The sequence below is a fragment of the Lepidochelys olivacea genome, assembly GCF_965140295.1.
Source record: "Lepidochelys olivacea isolate rLepOli2 genome assembly, chromosome: 6".
Classification (NCBI taxonomy): Eukaryota; Metazoa; Chordata; order Testudines; family Cheloniidae; genus Lepidochelys; species Lepidochelys olivacea.
In genome coordinates this window covers 66,403,457-66,424,020 of record NC_140416.1, presented here as the reverse complement: position 1 = coordinate 66,424,020, position 20,564 = coordinate 66,403,457, and the positions used below count along the sequence as shown (strand labels likewise).

General features: G+C 42.7%; 1 protein-coding gene across 1 annotated transcript in view; it reads right to left on the bottom strand.

Annotated features, from left to right (window-relative positions):
* The window catches only part of SPTBN5 (spectrin beta, non-erythrocytic 5), a gene marked incomplete at its 5' end in the record, with an annotated part of 149,319 nt that extends 129,722 nt beyond the window's left edge, over positions 1 to 19,597 (bottom strand). The window contains 10 exons of the mRNA XM_084629808.1: positions 732 to 1,363; positions 6,462 to 6,690; positions 8,481 to 8,638; positions 12,014 to 12,133; positions 12,864 to 13,031; positions 16,415 to 16,531; positions 17,748 to 17,775; positions 18,906 to 19,129; positions 19,235 to 19,348; positions 19,526 to 19,597. Coding sequence (XP_084485934.1) covers positions 732 to 1,363; positions 6,462 to 6,690; positions 8,481 to 8,638; positions 12,014 to 12,133; positions 12,864 to 13,031; positions 16,415 to 16,531; positions 17,748 to 17,775; positions 18,906 to 19,129; positions 19,235 to 19,348; positions 19,526 to 19,597 — 1,862 coding nt within the window. The remainder of the gene's footprint in view (positions 1 to 731; positions 1,364 to 6,461; positions 6,691 to 8,480; positions 8,639 to 12,013; positions 12,134 to 12,863; positions 13,032 to 16,414; positions 16,532 to 17,747; positions 17,776 to 18,905; positions 19,130 to 19,234; positions 19,349 to 19,525) is intronic.
* Between the last annotated feature and the right edge of the window lie 967 nt (positions 19,598 to 20,564).

Genomic DNA, 20,564 nt, shown 5'->3' with positions numbered 1-20,564 from the left:
ATGTCCCATGTCCTTTTTGCCTGAGACAGTAGATAGGTTTGAAAAAAGGGATGGCCCCTTAAATGACTCAGCTTAGATAAAAATTAATTCAAACCGTACCTCAAATCAAAACCAAAACTTCTGTGGAGTTTGGTTAAGCATTTTATTATTTTCACACATGCTTCTGGCTTTGGTTAAGTCTAGAATAGACAACTACTAAAATACCACAGGAAGGTTGTTCCTAGAGTATTTCCATGAAGTCCCAAACCAGGAATTACTGATCATCTTAGAAGTCCTGATCTCACAAGATTTATAGCCCAATCTGGGAACTAGAGAGGCACCTGAAGATTTGTGGCTATCTGAACCTCTCAAACCACACACTAAAAGAGATATGTGATGGGTTGGCTGAAAATATTCCACTGAAACTTTCTTTTGATGGAAGATTGGGTTTTCAACAAAACAAACATTTCACATTAAGTGTCAGCTTTCCTCAAAATGTATTTTTATCAGCCAATTTTTGTTCCCCAGTTTTTGAGGTTCTTTTTTCAACAAAAAGTTAAAATTTTAATGAGAATGAAACACTTTTTCATTTACATTTTTTGTGGAGCATGTGTGTGAGTGGGGGGGAGAAATCTGACCACCTCTACTCTTGTGGAATAGAGCTGTTGAACTATTCCCTCCTCTTCCACATCCACTTAGTATCATAACTTGCTTAGTCTCCACAACTGCCCATTTCCACTAGCATGACTCACTTCTTCATGATCTGGATCTTGTGATGGTAGTTCTCTTGGGTTATAAGAGCCGCCATGTCAGCCAGTGCTCTGAAGCGCTGCTCCCTGGGCAGTACATCTGCCACAATAGCCTCAAGCTTCTTAGTGGCATCCTCCATCTTGTCCACACTCTCTGGCTGGAAGTCCTGCTTCTCGAGCACCTTCATCATGTCCTCCAAGTATGACTCACGCAGGGTTGCTTTCTTCAGGAACCTCTGGGCCAACTGTTCCACTCTCTCCAGCCTCTGCATCTCCTGCTGCAGTGCTTCTCCCCGGCTGTGCTCCGCTTTCTCCAAAATGACCCAGTGCTTTTCCACATCTTGCAGTGTCCTGCCTTCAGGGGGCAGATATGGCCATTGATTATTGGCTCTTTGCTTGGTTCTGATGTGGAAAAAGTGGGCTTCAATCATGCCCCTTTCTTGGTATTTGGGGGGCTTCTCTACTGTACGGAAGGTCTTGAAGTTGGCCATGAGCATCCACATGTCCTGTATGGAATTGGGAAAGTGGCGATCGTCCAACTCTACTACTTTCTGTTTAATCCATTTCAAGAGCTCAGAGATCATCTGTTCATACTGAAACTTCAAGTCATCAATCTCCTTCAGGAAGAACAGAATCTGAAACACGAACATGGAAACACAAGGTATTTAAGCATCATAATGAAGCAAAGGGGAAGAAAACTACGTGGCATGCTCATAAACTCGGTTTAATCAGGATGCAAATGAGCTGCTGGTGTGTGACCATCAGTACCAGGAAAGCATTATTTAACACAGCAGGCTGCCATGTCCCTCAGGTTATTATATCAGCATGGAGACAGTTATCACATTTGAGACAAGGAGGATTCCTTCCCAGTCTAGGTTCAGTAAGAGCAGAATGATCATCCCCAAAACATGTTAAGCAAAGGGATAAAAAAAAGCGATTTCATGTGCCAATATTAATTTTAGTTTCTTTTAAAAAATAAGTGAATATTGAGGCTCATATAAGCTACAGACAGTCCTAGCTACTTGTGAGAGGTAGGCATTATGCAGGCAAGAACTATGTAAGCTTCCTCCTAGGACTGAAAAATAAGAATTCTGTTTTCAGAATTTGTTTTTGTTCTGCACTGGAACAAAACCAAGACCTTGCAAAACTTTTTTAGGGAAAAAAAAAAAAGCAGTGAGAGAGAGGGAGTGATAGAGATTTGTGCTCTAGAATAGCCCATAGGTCAGTGGTTAGGGGCCCTCACTTGGGATGTGGGAGACCCAGGTTCAACTCCTACTCTGCCTAATTTGGAGAAGGATCTTGAGCCTGGGTCTCTCCCAGTCTAGGTGAGTGCCTTGGCTATTCGGGGGTGGGGGGATGGGGAGGAGGGTGTCTTGCTTTCCCCCCATGTGAAATTCCATGCAAGGCCTGAGAAACCTTCATCAAGGAAAATTTCATCAAAACATATACTTTTCCACAAAAAGGTTGCAATGAATCAACATTTTCCGATGAAAACAACATTTTGTTGAAAACTTCCCAGACAGTTCTACTTTCTATCCAAGGTCAGCCTGAAACACCTTGTTCCTGACTAGCAGTACTCTTGCCACTGACTCCTGAACTTGTCTTGAACAGAGACTGAAAAATGTACCACAATAAGCAGTGGTTTTGTGAGGATGGCAAATGTCAACTAGCAACAACTCTGAGACCACAATAGTCATTTATTTCACTTGCTATGTTGCCTGGATTGGGATTCAGTTTTCCTGAAGTAAAAGATTTTATTCTAATCTGTTATGAAACAGAGTGTGAGGCAAAACCCCCTTTCTATTTTATGTATACATTTTATTTCTTTTCTTTGCACCTTATATTACATTTCTTCCTCATCCCACAGCCCTGTGTAACCCCTAAACCTGAAATGTCCCAGAGATACCATGGCTAACATTGCCTGAAACCTGTTGCATGAAAGTTCAAACAATGCAGAATGACATTCTGTGTCTCTGTTGCTCTCTATGGAGACTCAGCACCCATCTGCTTCTCTCTGCAGACACTTAAGTTAATAAGGAAGGTGTTGCAAGTGAATAAAGGTTTATGAGCTACACATTCTAATCTGCTTTTGCCTATCAGAAATTGTACTTGGAAAAGAGTGGCTGTCCCAATGCTCAAAGAGGAGTGAAACAGCACTAACCTTTAGTGCAGGAAAAGCAGCCCGTGGCATCAGGGCTCCCTTCTGTATGTTCTACCATCGCACCCAGTTCTGGCTGAAGGATCCTAATAAGTGCATGGTCACTGGAGCGGGTGGGGGAAGGGAGATTTACCTCTCTTGATTGATTCCCTCTGCAATCCTGGTCACCCATTTAGCCTCTGCTCTCAGGCTGTCTTGACACATTGAGGCTTCCCTCCCCAATCCTATTACTGAATTCAGAGCTGCCTATCTGAGGGGACTAAGGACATGAAGATATTGTCATGTGCTTGTGTGTGTGTTTATTTGCGCATGCGTCTGGAGAAGGCAGAGGGGCCTATAAGAGGGAGGAAAGGGAAAAAATGCTGAGGGGAAGAGAAAAATGGGAAATGAAAAGCAGGTAACTGCAAGGAGAAAAATAAACAATGAAAATAGAAAACGCGAACAGGAAAATGCAGAAAAGGAAATCAGTGGAACATTTAAAAAAATGGAGATAGAAATATTCACCCCAAAACCCTTTTCCAGAATATGAAGATGTGTCCTATCTGATCCTTTGAGTTCTTATACAATTCATCTAAGTAGTGCCTATGACGACAGGAACTTTAGGATTGTCTAGATAGATACAAAAAGAAAAGGAGTACTTGTGGCACCTTAGAGACTAACCAATTTATTTGAGCGTGAGCTACAGCTCACTTCATCGGATGCATACCGTGGAAACTGCAGCAGACTTTATATACACACAGAGAATATGAAACAATACCTCCTCCCACCCCACTGTCCTGCTGGTAATAGCTTATCTAAAGTGATCATCAGGTTGGGCCATTTCCAGCACAAATCCAGCTCATGCTCAAATAAATTGGTTAGTCTCTAAGGTGCCACAAGTACTCCTTTTCTTTTTGCGAATACAGACTAACACGGCTGTTACTCTGAAACCTAGATAGATACAGTGGTTGCACTTAAAAAGTTTCCTCACTTCTGATAGAGATTCCCATTTCCAATGATAATCCATTTTACGTATAGGAAACAACTCTCAAGCCGGAAGAAACTCTGCAAGTGTGACCTCTACTCTGTAGATTATAAATGCAGGACTGAGTAATTTTAGGAATATAGTGGCATGAGAGAGGAAATAAACTGGTCTAATGAAGAACCTGAAATATGTCTCCAAGACAGAGTCTTAGGTGTTGTCCAGCCTAATCTTTTTTGCCCAGTCTCCTCACTCATGCCCAATCGCTGCTTAATCAAGCTACAAGTCCTCCTCTCCTCCAGCACCTCTGTTCAGAGTACAGTGCTGTTGTTGATATCGAGCTTGGGATATCTGGGATAAAGACAGGATCTCTTTGTCTTAATCCCAGATTAACTAATAGTGCAAACCCTCCATTGCGAAAGCTTTTTACCTTGCCACAGCAAGGGAAATCCTGCTTTGGATTTTTGTCCCTATGAGAAATTTTAAAAATGTATTAGTTTAATTTTTTTAATAAAGAACTGAAACCGTTTTGTTTTTTTGAAAATACTAAACCTTATTTGTATGAGTCTTCATTTATTTATTTATTTTGGTTTTATGGGTTTTTTCCCCTCCTTTTTTCCTCACTTTTTCACTTTTGTCCCCTCATCACTGGAATAGAGGGAAAAGGGGAGAGAAAAGGGGAAAAAAACAAACTAAACTGAAAACCAATTTTTTTCAGGTTTTAGTTTTTCATGGATAAACTGAAAATTTTCTACTGAAACATAATTTCATAGATATTTTTACAGATTTATTTTTGTTTAGGAAAAAAGGCTATTTCCTATCAGAAAGTTTTGACAGAAGTTTTTTTTGAGCAGCACTAATTTCTGCATCACTGTTTTGCTGCAGAGATGAAATGAGTTCTCCATGTGCCTGACTACTTACTAAGCACCTTAGTTATCAAATACAAAATATGACCGAATAAAGAAGCTAATTTCCATATGGCGAAATCCCTTTAGAAAGACCAGGTTCTAGCACCAGAGTGTGTCTAAACCATTGCCAAATCAGAATTGTCTACTCACACCAGTTGTACCATTTACAAGTGACTGACTGTGCAAGGCAAATCATGTGCAAATCATGGAGCAGGTCCTCAAAGAATCAATCCTGAAGCACTTGCATGAGAGGAAAGTGATCAGGAACAGCCAGCATGGATTCACCAAGGGAAGGTCATGCCTGACTAATCTAATCGCCTTTTATGATGAGATTACTGGTTCTGTGGATGAAGGGAAAGCAGTGGATGTATTGTTTCTTGACTTTAGCAAAGCTTTTGACACGGTCTCCCACAGTATTCTTGTCAGCAAGTTAAGGAAGTATGGGCTGGATGAATGCACTACAAGGTGGGTAGAAAGCTGGCTAGATTGTCGGGCTCAACGGGTAGTGATCAATGGCTCCATATCTAGTTGGCAGCCGGTATCAAGTGGAGTACCCCAAGGGTCGGTCCTGGGGCCAGTTTTGTTCAATATCTTCATAAATGATCTGGAGGATGGTGTGGATTGCACTCTCAGCAAATTTGCGGATGATACTAAACTGGGAGGAGTGGTAGATACGCTGGAGGGGAGGGATAGGATACAGAAGGACCTAGACAAATTGGAGGATTGGGCCAAAAGAAATCTGATGAGGTTCAATAAGGATAAGTGCAGGGTCCTGCACTTAGGACGGAAGAACCCAATGCACAGCTACAGACTAGGGACCGAATGGCTAGGCAGCAGTTCTGTGGAAAAGGACCTAGGGGTGACAGTGGACGAGAAGCTGGATATGAGTCAGCAGTGTGCCCTTGTTGCCAAGAAGGCCAATGGCATTTTGGGATGTATAAGTAGGGGCATAGCGAGCAGATCGAGGGACATGATCGTTCCCCTCTATTCGACATTGGTGAGGCCTCATCTGGAGTACTGTGTCCAGTTTTGGGCCCCACACTTCAAGAAGGATGTGGATAAATTGGAAAGAGTCCAGCGAAGGGCAACAAAAATGATTAGGGGACTGGAACACATGAGTTATGAGGAGAGGCTGAGGGAACTGGGATTGTTTAGCCTGCAGAAGAGAAGAATGAGGGGGGATTTGATAGCTGCTTTCAACTACCTGAAAGGGGGTTCCAAAGAGGATGGCTCTAGACTGTTCTCAATGGTAGCAGATGACAGAACGAGGAGTAATGGTCTCAAGTTGCAGTGGGGGAGGTTTAGATTGGATATTCGGAAAAACTTTTTCACTAAGAGGGTGGTGAAACACTGGAATGCGTTACCTAGGGAGGTGGTAGAATCTCCTTCCTTAGAGGTTTTTAAGGTCAGGCTTGACAAAGCCCTGGCTGGGATGATTTAACTGGGAATTGGTCCTGCTTTGAGCAGGGGGTTGGACTAGATGACCTTCTGGGGTCCCTTCTAACCCTGATATTCTATGATTCTATTCTAAGGCCCTGCAGAATCAAGTCTCTGGCATGGTCGCACAAATGGCTTGAGTTAACAGGACTGTGCAGTTAATCTGAATTAAAGCTTTTTCCCCAAACTGGTTTAACTTTATGCTACTGGGGTGGGGGCTCAGTAGAGATAGAAGTAGGAGGCAATTGTAAAAGTGGCAATGCACTGACCTTAGCAAGCCTTTTCTGGACAGTCTGGCCCTGCTTCAGCCTGGAAAAGTAATGGTAATAGAGCGACACATAGGTCATGATGGATCTCTCATCGGGATGAGGCACTGCCACATCCTCAGCATCCAGAAGTTTAGTGATTCCCAGGTGCTTCTTTGCCACGCTGAAGGCATTGTTCAGGTTCTTGATTGGCTGCTCATGCCTCAGTGAGCTGTAGTGGATGAGATCAGGCCTGGATGAGGAGAGGAACATATGAAGGACACAAGAGAGGAGGGTTAGATTTAGAAACTAAAAAAATAGAAATGAGTTACTATCAAGAAGGGTTACACCTCCCACACACAGCTACACGACATGCTGTATGTACACATATATACTGCAATGTAGTATCTGGTGCATATCGTTGCTCTCTTTGTTATGGGCTGTACAGTAACAGCTGTTAACATAGATTTTCCTTTGGCTTTAGAGGTCACATGCTGTGCTTTTGGTGCAGCAGGATCTGTTTTTTACCCAGCTGTCACCATGAAGTTCCATGTGGCCATGGTGTATGTCATAATGATCACTGTAAAGTCCTGGCTTCGTTTAAATACACACAGATTTATATACAAAGGTTGCAACTGAGCAAATTTCTGACACTGAACAAGGAACTTTAGTAGAATGAGGAACACAGAACAATAATCCCTTAAGCATTGACAGGTTTCAAAGTAGCAGCCGTGTTAGTCTTTATCCGCAAAAAGAAAAGGAGGACTTGTGGCACCTTAGAGACTAACCAATTTATTTGAGCATAAGCTTTCGTGAGCTACAGCTTACTTCATTGTAGCTCACAAAAGCTTATGCTCAAATAAATTTGTTAGTCTCTAAGGTGCCACAAGTCCTCCTTTTCTTTTTAAAGCATTGAGTAGCTCTCTGCTTTCCTGTAGAGCTTTGGCATAGACCCTTCACTAGCCCTCCCTTGCCTGACAGACAAAGGAAAATTCCCACTCCAGAACTCAGCTCAGCTCACCACAAAACTCCCCATTCCTCCTGCCTCTTGTCGTCCCTGGTTGGTGAAACAAAGACTCACTAGGTAGGAAATTCCAAAGTGGGAATGTTGTCCCCGGCTGGGGAGTTATGGGTTTCTAAGTCTTCCTGCCAACAGATGGAGCAGCACTGGTATCTGATGGGAGAAGAACTGTCCAAGGTGGCAGTCCCCTCTCTCCCTTCTTTCTTCTGTCCCCTGCTGCTTCCTCCTCCCCTCAAGAGGGGCAGAGAGGGAAAGAGGGAGAGCCTGCTGCCTCCAGCTCCCAGCTACAGCTCTCACGGAACTGAAAGGTTTAAATGCTGGCGAAGACCACAGAAAACCTCATTTTCAATAACATTTCAGAAAGTGCAATTGAAACCAGGAGGAAGGTGAAGATCAAAGAAAGCAAATTCTCTAGTATTTTTCTTCATGTAAATGTTTTGCACAGGAGCCAAGTTTTGAGACACAGGTACTCATTCCTATCAATGGCCAGCCAGGATCAGTGAGAAGCACAATTATCCTGCATGGCACAACTAGGAAAATCACACTCTTGAAGACACTCGGAGGAAACTTTGCACCTGCAGGGGACACATACACTGGCTGAGATGATGATGTGCTTCTAAGGCTTAGGAATGACTAGGAATTAATTACAGCAGTGGAACAAAACATGCTCTTGATCTGCCATCAGTCCTTTTATATCACTGTTTGATAGTGACATATTTAATGCTTTTCTAGCATTTCCTACTCGTTTTCTGAGCAAATTAAAGAGAGACAAGTTTAAATGCAGAGTATATGCTAGCAAATTCATTTTTGTTTCCAGGAAGAGAAAGAGTCAAACTCCATGAACCTGATTCTTCCATTCTTATTCAGGCAAAACACCCACTTAAAGAAATGGTAGTTCTGAATGTGAAGACAAAACCATTTTCTCATCCATCAAAGAGAATTCAGACCCTGGAAGTCACTATGATAGAGCCAGACACAGTGGCATCAGCTATTCTTGAAGCCTCCCACCATCACCTATTTACCTGTGAACATGAATGAGGGCATTGAAAGCCAGGCCATCAGACCAGCTTTTGGAGAAGTCCTTCACACTCACATTGGAGTAACTAGCAGTCTTATGCTGACACCAGATCAGCAGGGCTTCATTGGCAGACAGTACATCAGCACGGACTCCAAATTCCTCCTGGGAAGAGAGCAAGGTAGGAAATTTCAGGATGGCAGTAACTTCCTCCTCATAACAACAGCGGTCACTCCACAGCTAAAGCTGCAACTCAGCTTCTTTTATAAAATTGATTTTGTCCCCCTCTGAAATCCACAAAAATTCATATCAGCCTTAAAATTGGTAGGCTAGGTCAAATGCTTTTACCAAGTTGGAGGTGAACAAGGGGTCCCTAAATTATGCACCCTAAAAATAGGTGGTCAGAGTTCAGAAAGTCTTCTTTGTCCACTTTGTAACAAGCTAATGGAAAACAAGAGAGACATAAAGCTTAGTTTATTTGTCTCTTTAGCCATGATCTGGTGCCCTGCACCAAAATTTAGGTCTTTAAAGTTTAATATTAAAGGTTATTGGATTTTGATTTGGTAATGTCTCTAAGGAATCTCAGCTCTGGTGAGTTTATCTTATGCAACAAGTGACTCCTGGAGACTTTGAAAAAGTCTCTAACACTTTTCCTTGGAGAGAGAGAGAGAGAGAGATCAAAGTGTAGCCCAACCACCAGGGGAAAAATGTTTCTCCCAAAATGTGCTTCATAAGGCTTGTAGAGGGGAGTGAGGTGTGTGTGGGATCCAATAAATCTCCAGCTTCAGGGGCCACAGGGATGTGGGGTGAGCAAGTCTCTAGATGGGGGAGTGGAAGGGGCAGAGGCTATGGGGGATATGAGAACTTGGAGGAGAAAGGTCTCCAGGTAGGGTTCTGAGGGCTGCCAGGAGAAGAGTGGTACAGGTGGGAAGAAGGGATGAGTTCAGAAACAGCGCCTGGGTACTAACACTTCCCTGACTCCTCCACCCTATGGACTTCCAGTATTTCATTAGAGGGGAGTCCCACTGCTGGAAAACAGTGAAGGCAAGTTGGGTAGGGAAGCCCCCAAAGGAATCAGTGTTTTGTCCCAGCTTAGTCATTTGCCATCCACAAGCTACTCCTAAGCATCCCCTAAATCAGCAGGGTTCTGGTGGGGGAACAGGGGCTCTGGAGGCATGAGCGGACTGCCAGGAGAGGAAGGGTCAAGGTGGGGGCAGCTTCGTTAATCTGCAAGTTAAGGCTTCAGAGCATTTGTATGAAAAGAGCAACAGTTTGGTGACAAATCCTCACATGGAATAAAGGAGACGTGTTCTATAGAATTTTTAGTTAATTCTGCTTTCTCTTAAGCAAGGTGACTGTCATGAACTGGTATGTTCTCCTGTCCCCACTCTGTCATTGAAGGTACTTTAAGAATCTTTGGGGTAATAAATGTATAAGAGACAGTATGCGGGCTGAAATGAGTGAAGCCATATCTTTAGCTAACTTGACAGTGCAACTTACCCAAGAAGGAGGCAGACCTGCATTCTAGACCCAATATCTACTTCACCCTGGAAATTGGTTTTTTACTTGATGTTAGTGCCAGTCTCTCTAAGGAAGTATAAGAGGAACTCAAGTTGTGTGTGTGAGCAGAAGAGAATATGGAATGCTAAGGAAGCTCTCAATCTCTCTAGAATTACAGCTGAAGGGGGTTTCCCCATAAACTCACTCTGAGTTGCAATTTTCCTTCACTTTTCCTTTGATATTACGATGAATAAGTTGATGTGTATGTGCACCATTGGCATCTATTGGATGAATTCAGAATTGCTGAATAGTTCATAAGTAGGGAGGGTCAAAGTTTGTAAAATAAAATGTTTTAAATTAAAAATAGCTTCTTGATTTATACCAAAAATTTCATTAAAATGTTTATAATAATTTGAAATGGTCCACATTTTAAATTAAACAATCTGAAACAAAAATGCTGTTCTGAATCAGTTCAAAACAATAAAAAAAGTTTCAATTTGAATCAAAGCAAAACATTTCCAGTTTTCATTTGGTTTCCCTAGGATAAAAGGGAAGGGAAGAAAGGAGAGAAAGGGAGAAAAACAAAACCAAATTTTTGTTTTGATTCTATTCAATTCAAATTGAAATGATTTTTCTTTTTAAAATTCTGCAAAATGAAAATTCTGCAAAAAAATTAAAATGAAACAAACATTTTCTCTTTGGTTCTAATTTTTCTACGGTAAATAATTTCTTTTTTTTTTATACCAGTCCTAGTCATAAGTTTCATGTTGCTATCAGTGAATGGAAATTCTGATTTAGCTTAAGTATGAATCTGAGTCTCCCTGTTCATTCCCTTCTTTTATCGTCTCTTGGGAGAACAAGACTGCCTGCAGTGCTGTCAACCTGCTCATAACACTTGCAGCTCTGCATTAAGTTAATAATTATAAATAGATCTCAGGCTTCAGGGCTTCAGCCACCTGCAGGGCTTAGGAAGGAATTTTTTTCTTCAGTGCACAACTGATCAGATCTATTCTGAGTTCTTTTTCACCTTCTGCAATAAGCTTTTTAAGAACTATTTGGACAAACATCTGTCAGTAATGGTCTAGGTTTACTTGGTCCTGCCTCAGGTGACTTCTTGAGGTCCCTTCCAGTCCTATATTTTATGATTCTTTGATCCTTCTTCTGAATAGAATTGCTTTGACTGGAAAAAGGACACTAGATAGTGTGGACCCATGCTCTAAGATGGTACAGAGAATCCTCTTTCTGGTGTGCCTTGCTCACATGCTCAGGGTACAACGGATCACTAGAGTTGGGATCAGGAAGGAATTTTCTCCCAGGAGGTCAGACTGGATGAGCTAATAGTCCCTTACGGACTTAAAATCTATAAAAATGAGTAGTAGGGGGCCTGTGGTTTTGAATTTAAAGGCATTGGGCAGATGATGCATGTCCTGAGGGGGTCTGTGTGCACTTAGCCAGTGATGTCAACAGTGAAGCTCCTTTATCTGCTGTCAGCCAGTCAGTAGAGGGCAGTGTTAAACACACACACTAGCTGAACACTATAGCCATGTGGATATGATTCCTTGTACTGGCTGAGAGAGTGTCACTGCTCCTCCAGCTGCCTCAGCCAAGCTCTGTGCTTTTAGCGGTGATGGACAATGAGTTTGAATCTAACATCACATGAATGCAGTCAGCAGATGACCAGTATGTCAGTGGCCTTAGATACATTAAACTTTTCTGCACATCAGAAAAGAACTAGCAAAACTGGAAATAAGTAAATTTTTCACAGTGAGGGTAATTAGTCATTGGACCAGCAAAGCAAGGGAGGCGGTACTTTCTCCATCGCTTGCCGTTTTTAAATCTAGATTGGATTTTTTTTTTAAAGAACACCCTAATTCAGCCACACATTATTGGCCTAGATGCAAGAATCACTGGGTGAAATTTTATGGTTTGTGTGATCTAAGTGGTCAGAACAGATTATCGTAATGGTCCCTTCCGGCCTTAATCTCTATGAAATCTATGAAACACCTATTGACAATCAGAAGAAAAAAGACCTTGTTTTACCTTATCAAGTGTGATGGAAGAAATCTGGAACCGGAGGATAACGATCCAGATTAATCCCAGGATTAGGGTTCGGTCCCCATCTACAATATTCTCAGGCCCAATCACCTTTACTTGCACCTGCTAATAGACAAGCAATTCCCTTCAGCATGAAACAATCTGAGTCTACCGCTCTGGAGGGGGCACTTGTGTAATAAATGATGTGTGGAGAAATATGTTCCCTCTTGGCTGTTATTCAAACAGCAAGCAAAACTATACAATAGAGGAATAGGGTCATATCCCTTTAAATAGTTTGTGAGCCCTTTACTGGATCTGTCTTCTGTGTTTCAGAAGCCACCCAGAACCCTGCCAGAGCAGCAGAGTATATATGTAGCTAGGCCTTCTATGTTGAATATATAGTTAGTCAACATGGTTATTTGGATTCCACTGTGCCTGTGTGTTACATTATCTTTGTTTTGTAATAAACAAAAGGCACAAGAATGATTTGGGGGATGTCCCTTTTACTAGAAACAAGACAAAACATTGATATCAGAAAGTTCCATGGTAGATAATTTCTCAAGCTGCCAGAGACTTAAGAGCAAACTAATGAAGGTACAGGGACAGCAGCAGAACCACCCTCTTCTCTCTCTTGAGGAGGAAACTCTTAGTGAGAGAAGGTTAATATGAAACCAGGTAAAGTTTGTGCATCTGAAGTAAAGAGGGGAAAAGGGACAAAGTAAAAAATCTCCCATCTTCATGGAACACCTCGTTACATACTATAGGGAAAAAAACAAACAAGCAATCAAGCAAAACCCATTTAATTTTGAAGTTAGCTTGTAAATTGTTCAGACTAGTGTCAGCTTCCACTTCTCACCTTGGATTTGAGGAACGTGATGGCTTTGCTATTGTTCTCCAGAAAATGTACCCTCATCTTGCCCCAGTTTGGTCTAGGCAGTGATTCTCCAGAGAGCAGCTCCAGCAGTTGCAGAAGGTAAATGCCATCCTTCAGGTCCGTGTAGACGTCTTGTATCACAATGTTCACCTGCAAAGACAAAATGCACCACATGGAAACTTAGTTCCCGTGACTCTTGCACTTGGCTGACAGATTTTGATTTTTTTAACACAGAGCGAAGAACATTTAGGTGCTGAAGTCACAAGATCTGCTCTGTGAGATCTAGTTTCCCCTCTGTTTGTGTGGAGACCTGCTACAAGGTTCACAGGAATTACACACTGAATGAGGGCAGGCTGGCAGGGCTGTACAGTAAGGTTTAGTACTTTCTATGCTGTTCAACAACTTCAGTACTTTGTGCTTCTGCTACTGGATTATCATCTCTTCTGTTCAGCCAAGAGCATGATGAGCAGCTCTCCTTTATTCAGCCAATGGCCAGCTCCACTTCCAGAGTTTCTTCCACATAGTGTCAAGCAAGACCTGCAGCCTCTTCCTGGGTTTCACCTGAAGACCACTTGGTTTGCTTTACCCATTCAGTCATGGGCTTCTATGCATCAGAAATGGATTACTGAGAGAATGCCTGTTTGGGAGCTTCTCTGGGTGGAGGGGACATATTACCTTCCTATTCATATAATTAAGTTTCGGCCCAGCGTGGTCTTGCCATCTCCTCAGCCCTTCCACTCCCTCCATTTCTGTTTGCTTTCTGAATTCCTGCTTATATAACCCCCTGCCTTCAGCTGTTTTGTAGGCCTATAAAATACATGGAGCCAAGAGGTACTTTCCCTACAAAGGGGATATTTTTGTGTTGACTTTAAAGAGGCACATTCACACTCAGGCTAAAAGACACGCTTTTTTCAGAATTTTTATTGCCATATTTGCAAATAATCAAATCTATCTGTGACTTAATCCCTTACAGTTCACTTTGTATCTAACCTTGCAAGTGAAGTGAGTCACAATGTCAAAGTGACAGGTTTCAGAGTAACAGCCGTGTTAGTCTGTATTCGCAAAAAGAAAAGGAGTACTTGTGGCACCTTAGAGACTAACCAATTTATTTGACCATAAGCTTTCGTGAGCTACAGCTCACTTCATTGGATGCATCGTGGTGACATCATAATCATTTTTGTGGCAACAGACTAATATTCTGAGCACAGGACTATCACTTTGCTGCGGGATCAAGAATGGGCTCAGTCATGATGGGAAATGGTTTATTAAAATACAGTTAGCTAAAAGGGAGCAGTAAAAGGGACTTGGCTAATACCAGCCTCCTATAAATAGCTCCTGAGTTTTAAAGACTCAGCAGCTTTTACACTCTATCTCTTGGCTGAATTCCAATTCAGGGTTATAACGGAACACTAGTTCCGGCCTTAACTAAAGCTTCACAGTCAGAACCTCCACGTCCCAGCCAGAGTCTTATGTTGTAACTTGCTCAATCATGCGTGTGTTCAGATCCACTCACAACAAGCATATTACCCTGCTGCCAAGGAGGTGACCTAATGATTCAGCAATATGGGATGTGGGGTGTGTACTGTATCCTAATTATAGCATGGCTGAGGAATATCTTTTGCCCTCCATGTCATTAACCCTTAGAGTGGGTCATTATTAGACCACACCACACCTTCCAGGGTAATTTACTACAATTTTGAACTACTAATTTCACAAGACAAACAAGACCATACTTTTAAGATGAAGAAATAGCTTTTTGAATTAGGAGTAGAGTTACGCGTGAGGAAAATAGGACCAAATAACAAGTTTAAAGATCAAACCCTGCCCTATCATCTGTGGGTTCCGCAGGCCCTCTTGCAGCAGAATCAGTAAGAATGGAAAGTACAGGAGCAGCTCAGAGCAATTTTAAGTAGGCATTTTATGTAGGACAAGTAGTTGACAACGTTCTCTTGACTGCTTACCTCCAGGCCCTCAGAGAGCACCCTGTTTCATTCTCCTAGTTATTTCTTTTTCTATCTTCCGTCTCTACCTGTTTAACTGTTGTGTTATATTAAATAGCTCTAAAGTACTGACAGTGATGTCTGACTGTTTTAAGAAGGGAAAAGTCTCTCGCTTGTGTTTTGTGCCAGTTTTATTCATGAAGACAAAATCTTTTTAAAATTACAGTTTGTAATGAACCTTTCTGTATAGATCTGTGCTTTGAACCATCGTGCAGTGATAATAAAATTGTGTGTATATATATGTTCCATTTTTCCATACAAATTGGAATACAGCTACCAAACCCATGCTTTTGAATACACTGACAGCGGGACCACATTACAATTTGAGAAGAACGAACAGAAGTGGGCTCAGTTTGCAAAGCAGTGTTTTTGTCCTACCATTTAATACGCTCACCAGGGACGGCAGGGAATCCAGGCATATGACAGTGTCTGAAATGTAGCTTGCGATCTAAGCTCAGCTCCTTCATCTCATGGGGCCAGAAACTGAAAGTACATTCCTGAGAAGACATGGATAAGCTCCCTACGCAACTTCGTACCTTCTATGGCTTGAAAGTTCTCTCCCTCTCTCCACTTTTTTGATGTGCAAGCAGCTTAAGTTTAAGATTGAAGTCAGCTCTTGAACTCTGAGGTATCTTTGACTTCACTGAAATAATACATATGACTAGATGGTGCTTTGATATCTCCTTGATTTCCACTCTTGTTTGGGTAACAGAACCAGGTTGTGTTTCATAGTTCTCACATACTAAGTAATATTTAATCAACCCCTTTGCTCTGCCCTAAAGCCACCAAAGCTTAAAGATGTCTGTCTTTGATGGGTCATCACTGCCCATCTCGCAGACAATAGTGCTCACATTAGTCTAACTCACAGTGGAACCTAAACTGCTCCAATGGTAGCAAGAACAGACCATAGTTTGGAACAACCTCCACTCCACTGTGGGTTACAGTATGCACAGTTGAATGGGAGGCAGCAAGCACTGGCCGTTAAGGTCACAGTCTGGTCAATTTCCCCCAAAGATTTGGAAGCCTTGCAGAGAGCTACAATTTAGTGAATGTCACAGATGATCAATTCCTATCTTTCTTTCACTTTAAATGAGTTCATATTAAGACTGCATAGTCATAGTCACTGAGGCTGCATGAGCCATTGTAGCCCCAGATCAATGGGATTAGATCATACAGATTTTTTCATGGGGGATGCAATTCCTCCCTGGGGCTAATAACTAGGCAGCTCAGGACCTCACACATAGAAGATAATCGAAATAGGAAAATTCACACAAAGGTCAAGAGATTAAAGGAAGACAACTCATGCCACAAGACAGAACCCTGATTTCAGGGGAGACCAGGAACCGAGACCTTGAAGAAAATCAGAAGGATTGTTTTGTAGGTATGGTGAAAAATACTTGATTGGGTCACCCTCCTTGACAGGAGTCTCTTTTGCTTATATTATACATTCAGTAACAGTAAATGCAGAAAGGCTGAGCAGAAGGTGAAATTGGGAATGAAAAAAATAAGTCCAAAGGAGGAGGAACTACCTACATTGTTCTTGTAGAAGACATTGTTTATCCAGTTGGTGAAGGTTTTCTTCTGTGTGGACATACGCTGCTCTTGCAGCTTCTGGATGTGACCTTGTACATATTCTCTATCCATGGTAGCCTAAGAAGACAAACATCAACTTGAGGGATTCACTTCCTCTTCCTCCTACTTTGCTCTCTGCTCTCCCTTCACCCTTAAGCTCTGCTTTCTTGAACACAGCCCCTCCTACACTACACAAACTACACAAGCACATACACAACCCAGAGAATTTATACCAAGCTGCCCAATCATCTATCACATCATCCTTTTTCATTCTCTCTCTAAGTCACTTGACCCCCATCAGGGGTATCATGGTCTGCAAGCCAGCAGCACCTTCCTAGAGTGTCCTGAAAACAGACGACGGAGTACTGAGCCTCAGTCTCTCCAGGCAGTAGTGGGATCTGCCAACCCAGCCTTTGATGTGTTGGTTGAGAACCTGTTCCAGTGTTATGATTCAGTTCTCAGTCACCTGCTTTCAGAACATTCTGGGGTAGTGCTGCTGCCTTTCAGACCATGGTCTATTTGGTGGGGCAGATGACTATCTGGAGAGGGAATGAAAAATATGTGGGCCCCTCCTTTTGATGAGTCCTTCATTGTCAGTACACCCATCATTTCCAGTGGAGTCCCCTGACTGTGCCACCTATATGAGGATGAGAGATGTTTTACAAAAAACAAATAATATAACAGCTGCAAGTTTGAGAACCTTTAGTGACCAGAAATTCACTTGCTTAGACTTCTAACTGTATTATCTTTAGAATTTAGTATATGAAGAAATTAAGATTAATTACCTGGAAGAACAGCCTAGCTGTGAAACTAGGAGGAATCTTGGTGTCATGCAGTCAGAAGAGGAAATTACAAAGAGGCAGCTGGCATTGGATCGCTGAAAAGAGAGAAGGGACTGGAACATACCAGACTGACGAACCACAGGGGAAATGGATGCAAGGGTTGTGCTTTAGAACTTTTAGGTTTCCCTCTGTCTGGGCCTGGCTCTGGGCTGCAGTTACCTACAAAGGGTGGAACACTGGCAGCGTTGTAAACCCACAAGTCAGCTGGCAAGTGTTGGAAAATGGCACCTGGGAGGGTTAGAACAATGCTGGGATGCAAGCAGCAGTAGCCCATGGAAAGTTGCCTACACGTTATTCTTCCTTGGCTCTAACAAATGAGAATAAGACTAGAAGCAGTTTTAGGACACATGCTATCCCTGGGATGGGGGAGGAAGGGGTTAAAAGCACAGGGTTGCTCCTGCCACCCAGGAGTAAGGTCCTATTATTCTGTCACCATCTGTTGTCTGCTTTACCACAACGTTGACTACAGTGAAATCTGAACTATCAAAATAAAAAAAAATGGAGAATAAATCCATGAAATTTTCATGCAAGTTACACAGAGTTGGAATTTTGCAAATTTTAAAATTAAAAAGAAAATCGCAACTTCTTCCCTTCTTTTGACCAGCTCTAGCACTGAACATCTTGTCTGTCTGGACAATGGATAACCAAAGAAGGGTCTTTCAATGAATGCTACCGTCCCAGGGGCTGATATTAACTGAACGTTCCCAGAGAGGCTGACATCTCTCACCCTCCACTCTCCGCACCTGGCCAGTCTTTAATCCCAACACTTGATGATTATCACCAAGCCTCCCATTGTCTCAGCTGTCCCAGACATAACTTTGCTGACTTAGAATGCAGGGTGGGTAGGGTGAGCATATTTCCCAAAGGGAAAATGGGACACTGTGCGGGGCTGGCCCGAGCCGCTCACTGAAGCCCCCGTCCCTGCATGGGGCTGGCCTGAGCCCTGCCCCTCCTCCCCACACTGGACTGGTGTTGCTGTTCACCCAAGCACTGCCTGCTCCTCACACAAGCCCTGCCTCGCCCCCGCGTGTTTCTCCGCACCCCCACTTTTTTGACAAAAAGTGGACATTTGTCCTGTTTGCTCTTGCCAACTGATCAGGTTGGCAAGAGAAACTGGACAAATGTCCACATTTGCCAAAAAAGTCGTGACAGCCAGGACAAGGCTTAGAAAAGGGACTGTACTGGCCAAAACAGGATGTAGGGTCACTCTAAAGGTGGGAGAATGGAGAAACAGATGCACGCAGGAATTTGACCCCATTTCAAGGCCCAGAAAGGGTTGATCTTGCAGTAGGAGAGGGGTTCTCAAGTTCAGTAAAATTTCAGATGTCTCCTGAACACCTCTTTATTCCTGGCCTTCCCCTGTAACTTAGTCCATATGGAATAGTTCCACCTCAATTTCCTATTATATGTTTCATACAGTATATTTCTCCCCACCTCCTTCAACTTTTGAAACCTCTACCAGTTAAAAGTGATCTCCCTGAATTATATTAAAGCTCTTTCATCATTTTCAAACCTTTTTTGAGATCACCTTTGAAGGCTCTTCTTTTCTAAGGGTCAGACTGAGATATTCTCACTCCTATCATATAGTGCCTTAAAGAGAGTTCACATACGATGAAAAAGACGTTTTTGCTAATGTTGCTGCCACACTCTCCATCTCACTGACTACTGAACAAGTGTTCACGATTGTTAAGACGGACAGAACCATGAAAGGAGTTGGTTTTCTGGTGAAGTTGCGCACACTGATCAGGTTTGTATTGTAACACACCCTCTTTCTCACACACAAGTAAACCTTCTCATTAAGAGATATTCTAGGCTGAGCTCTGTCTGCATCGTTCTAGAAGAATGGGGCCACTAACAATAGAACGTGACTTCAGTCACACGTCTTCATTTATTCCACACAGAGAAAGAAAACCAAGGAATATTAACAATCAGGACTTACCCAGGTTTGTAAAGATTCCCCTTTCAAGTTCAGAAGTCCGTCTTTCTGGAGATTGACTTTCAACTCCAACTCTGCTGTTCCCGCATTCTGTTCCTCCTGGGCACTCAGAGTGACCTTTGGATGCCATAATAAAGGGAAGGTATTTTATAATCCACAGGCAAACCCTTCATCTGACTGTGGAGGAAACAACCCGTTAGTGCAGAGGGGTGGGAGGCAAAGGTTATCACAAATTCCTTTGGTGTGATTGTTATGCTTACAGAAAGGTAAGAGGCAGCTCCAACGCTGACATACTATACGAAGATGTGCCTTGGGACGCAATGCCAACAACACAGGTGTTCTGATAAAGAAAGCACCGCCCTCCATACTTCGGTAGCTCTGATGAACGTGGGCTCTGCCGAAGCCTGTTATCTCTGAAATCTCAGCCGGAATTTGAAATTGTAAGTTCAGTAAGGAGTGCAGAGGTTCTAACTGTTCAAGAGTCATTTAAGTGGGTGGAATCAAATGTGAAGGCAGAGTCATGCATGCTGAAATTAGCAAGGCATTGATGCGACGAAGTTCACATTACTGCATATCTACCGGTCATCAGCAAGGCACTGCAGTGGGGAAGCCCACACTGCTGGAAGGCCAGCTGCTGGTGGCAAAGCTCTGCTGTAAAGAAGCTCTCATTGCTAGACTTCCAGTTGACAGAGCCAGGTGAGCTAATGTCAGTAAGCTTACAGCCCTGGAGTGCCTTGCAAGTGACAGGGCTGCAGTGTCACAAAGCACACTGGTCCTAGATGTTAACTGGGCTGAAGTCGGACACACACAGCTGAAAAGTGAGCAGGGATTTGAAGTTAGTACTTGTATGCAAAGACTAGGCTGCTAAAGGACAGGAATGGAATACCGATCCTTCCCTGGTAGGTTTGAGATGTCTTCTCATGCTGAGGAAATCACTAGACATGTCCTTCCTATTAGCATAAGAACATAAGAATGAACATACTAGGTCAAACTAATATAAGAAGAGCCATACTGGGTGATCTAGCCTGGTATCCTGTCTCTGATTGTGGCTTTGTGAGATGCTTCAAAGGGTATGAACAGAACAGGTGACTTTTGCATGATCCATCCCTAGTCATCCAGTCCCAGCTTCAGGCAATCGGAAGTTTAGGGACACCCAGCTTGTGGGTTGCATCTCTGACTAACTTGGCTAATAGCCATTGAGGGACTTATCCTCTACGAACTTACTAATTCTTTTTTGAACCCCGCTATACTTTTGGCCTTCATGGCATCCCATGGCAATGAGTTCCAACCGTTGACTGTGTGTTGTGTGAAGTACTTCCTTTTGTTTGTTTTA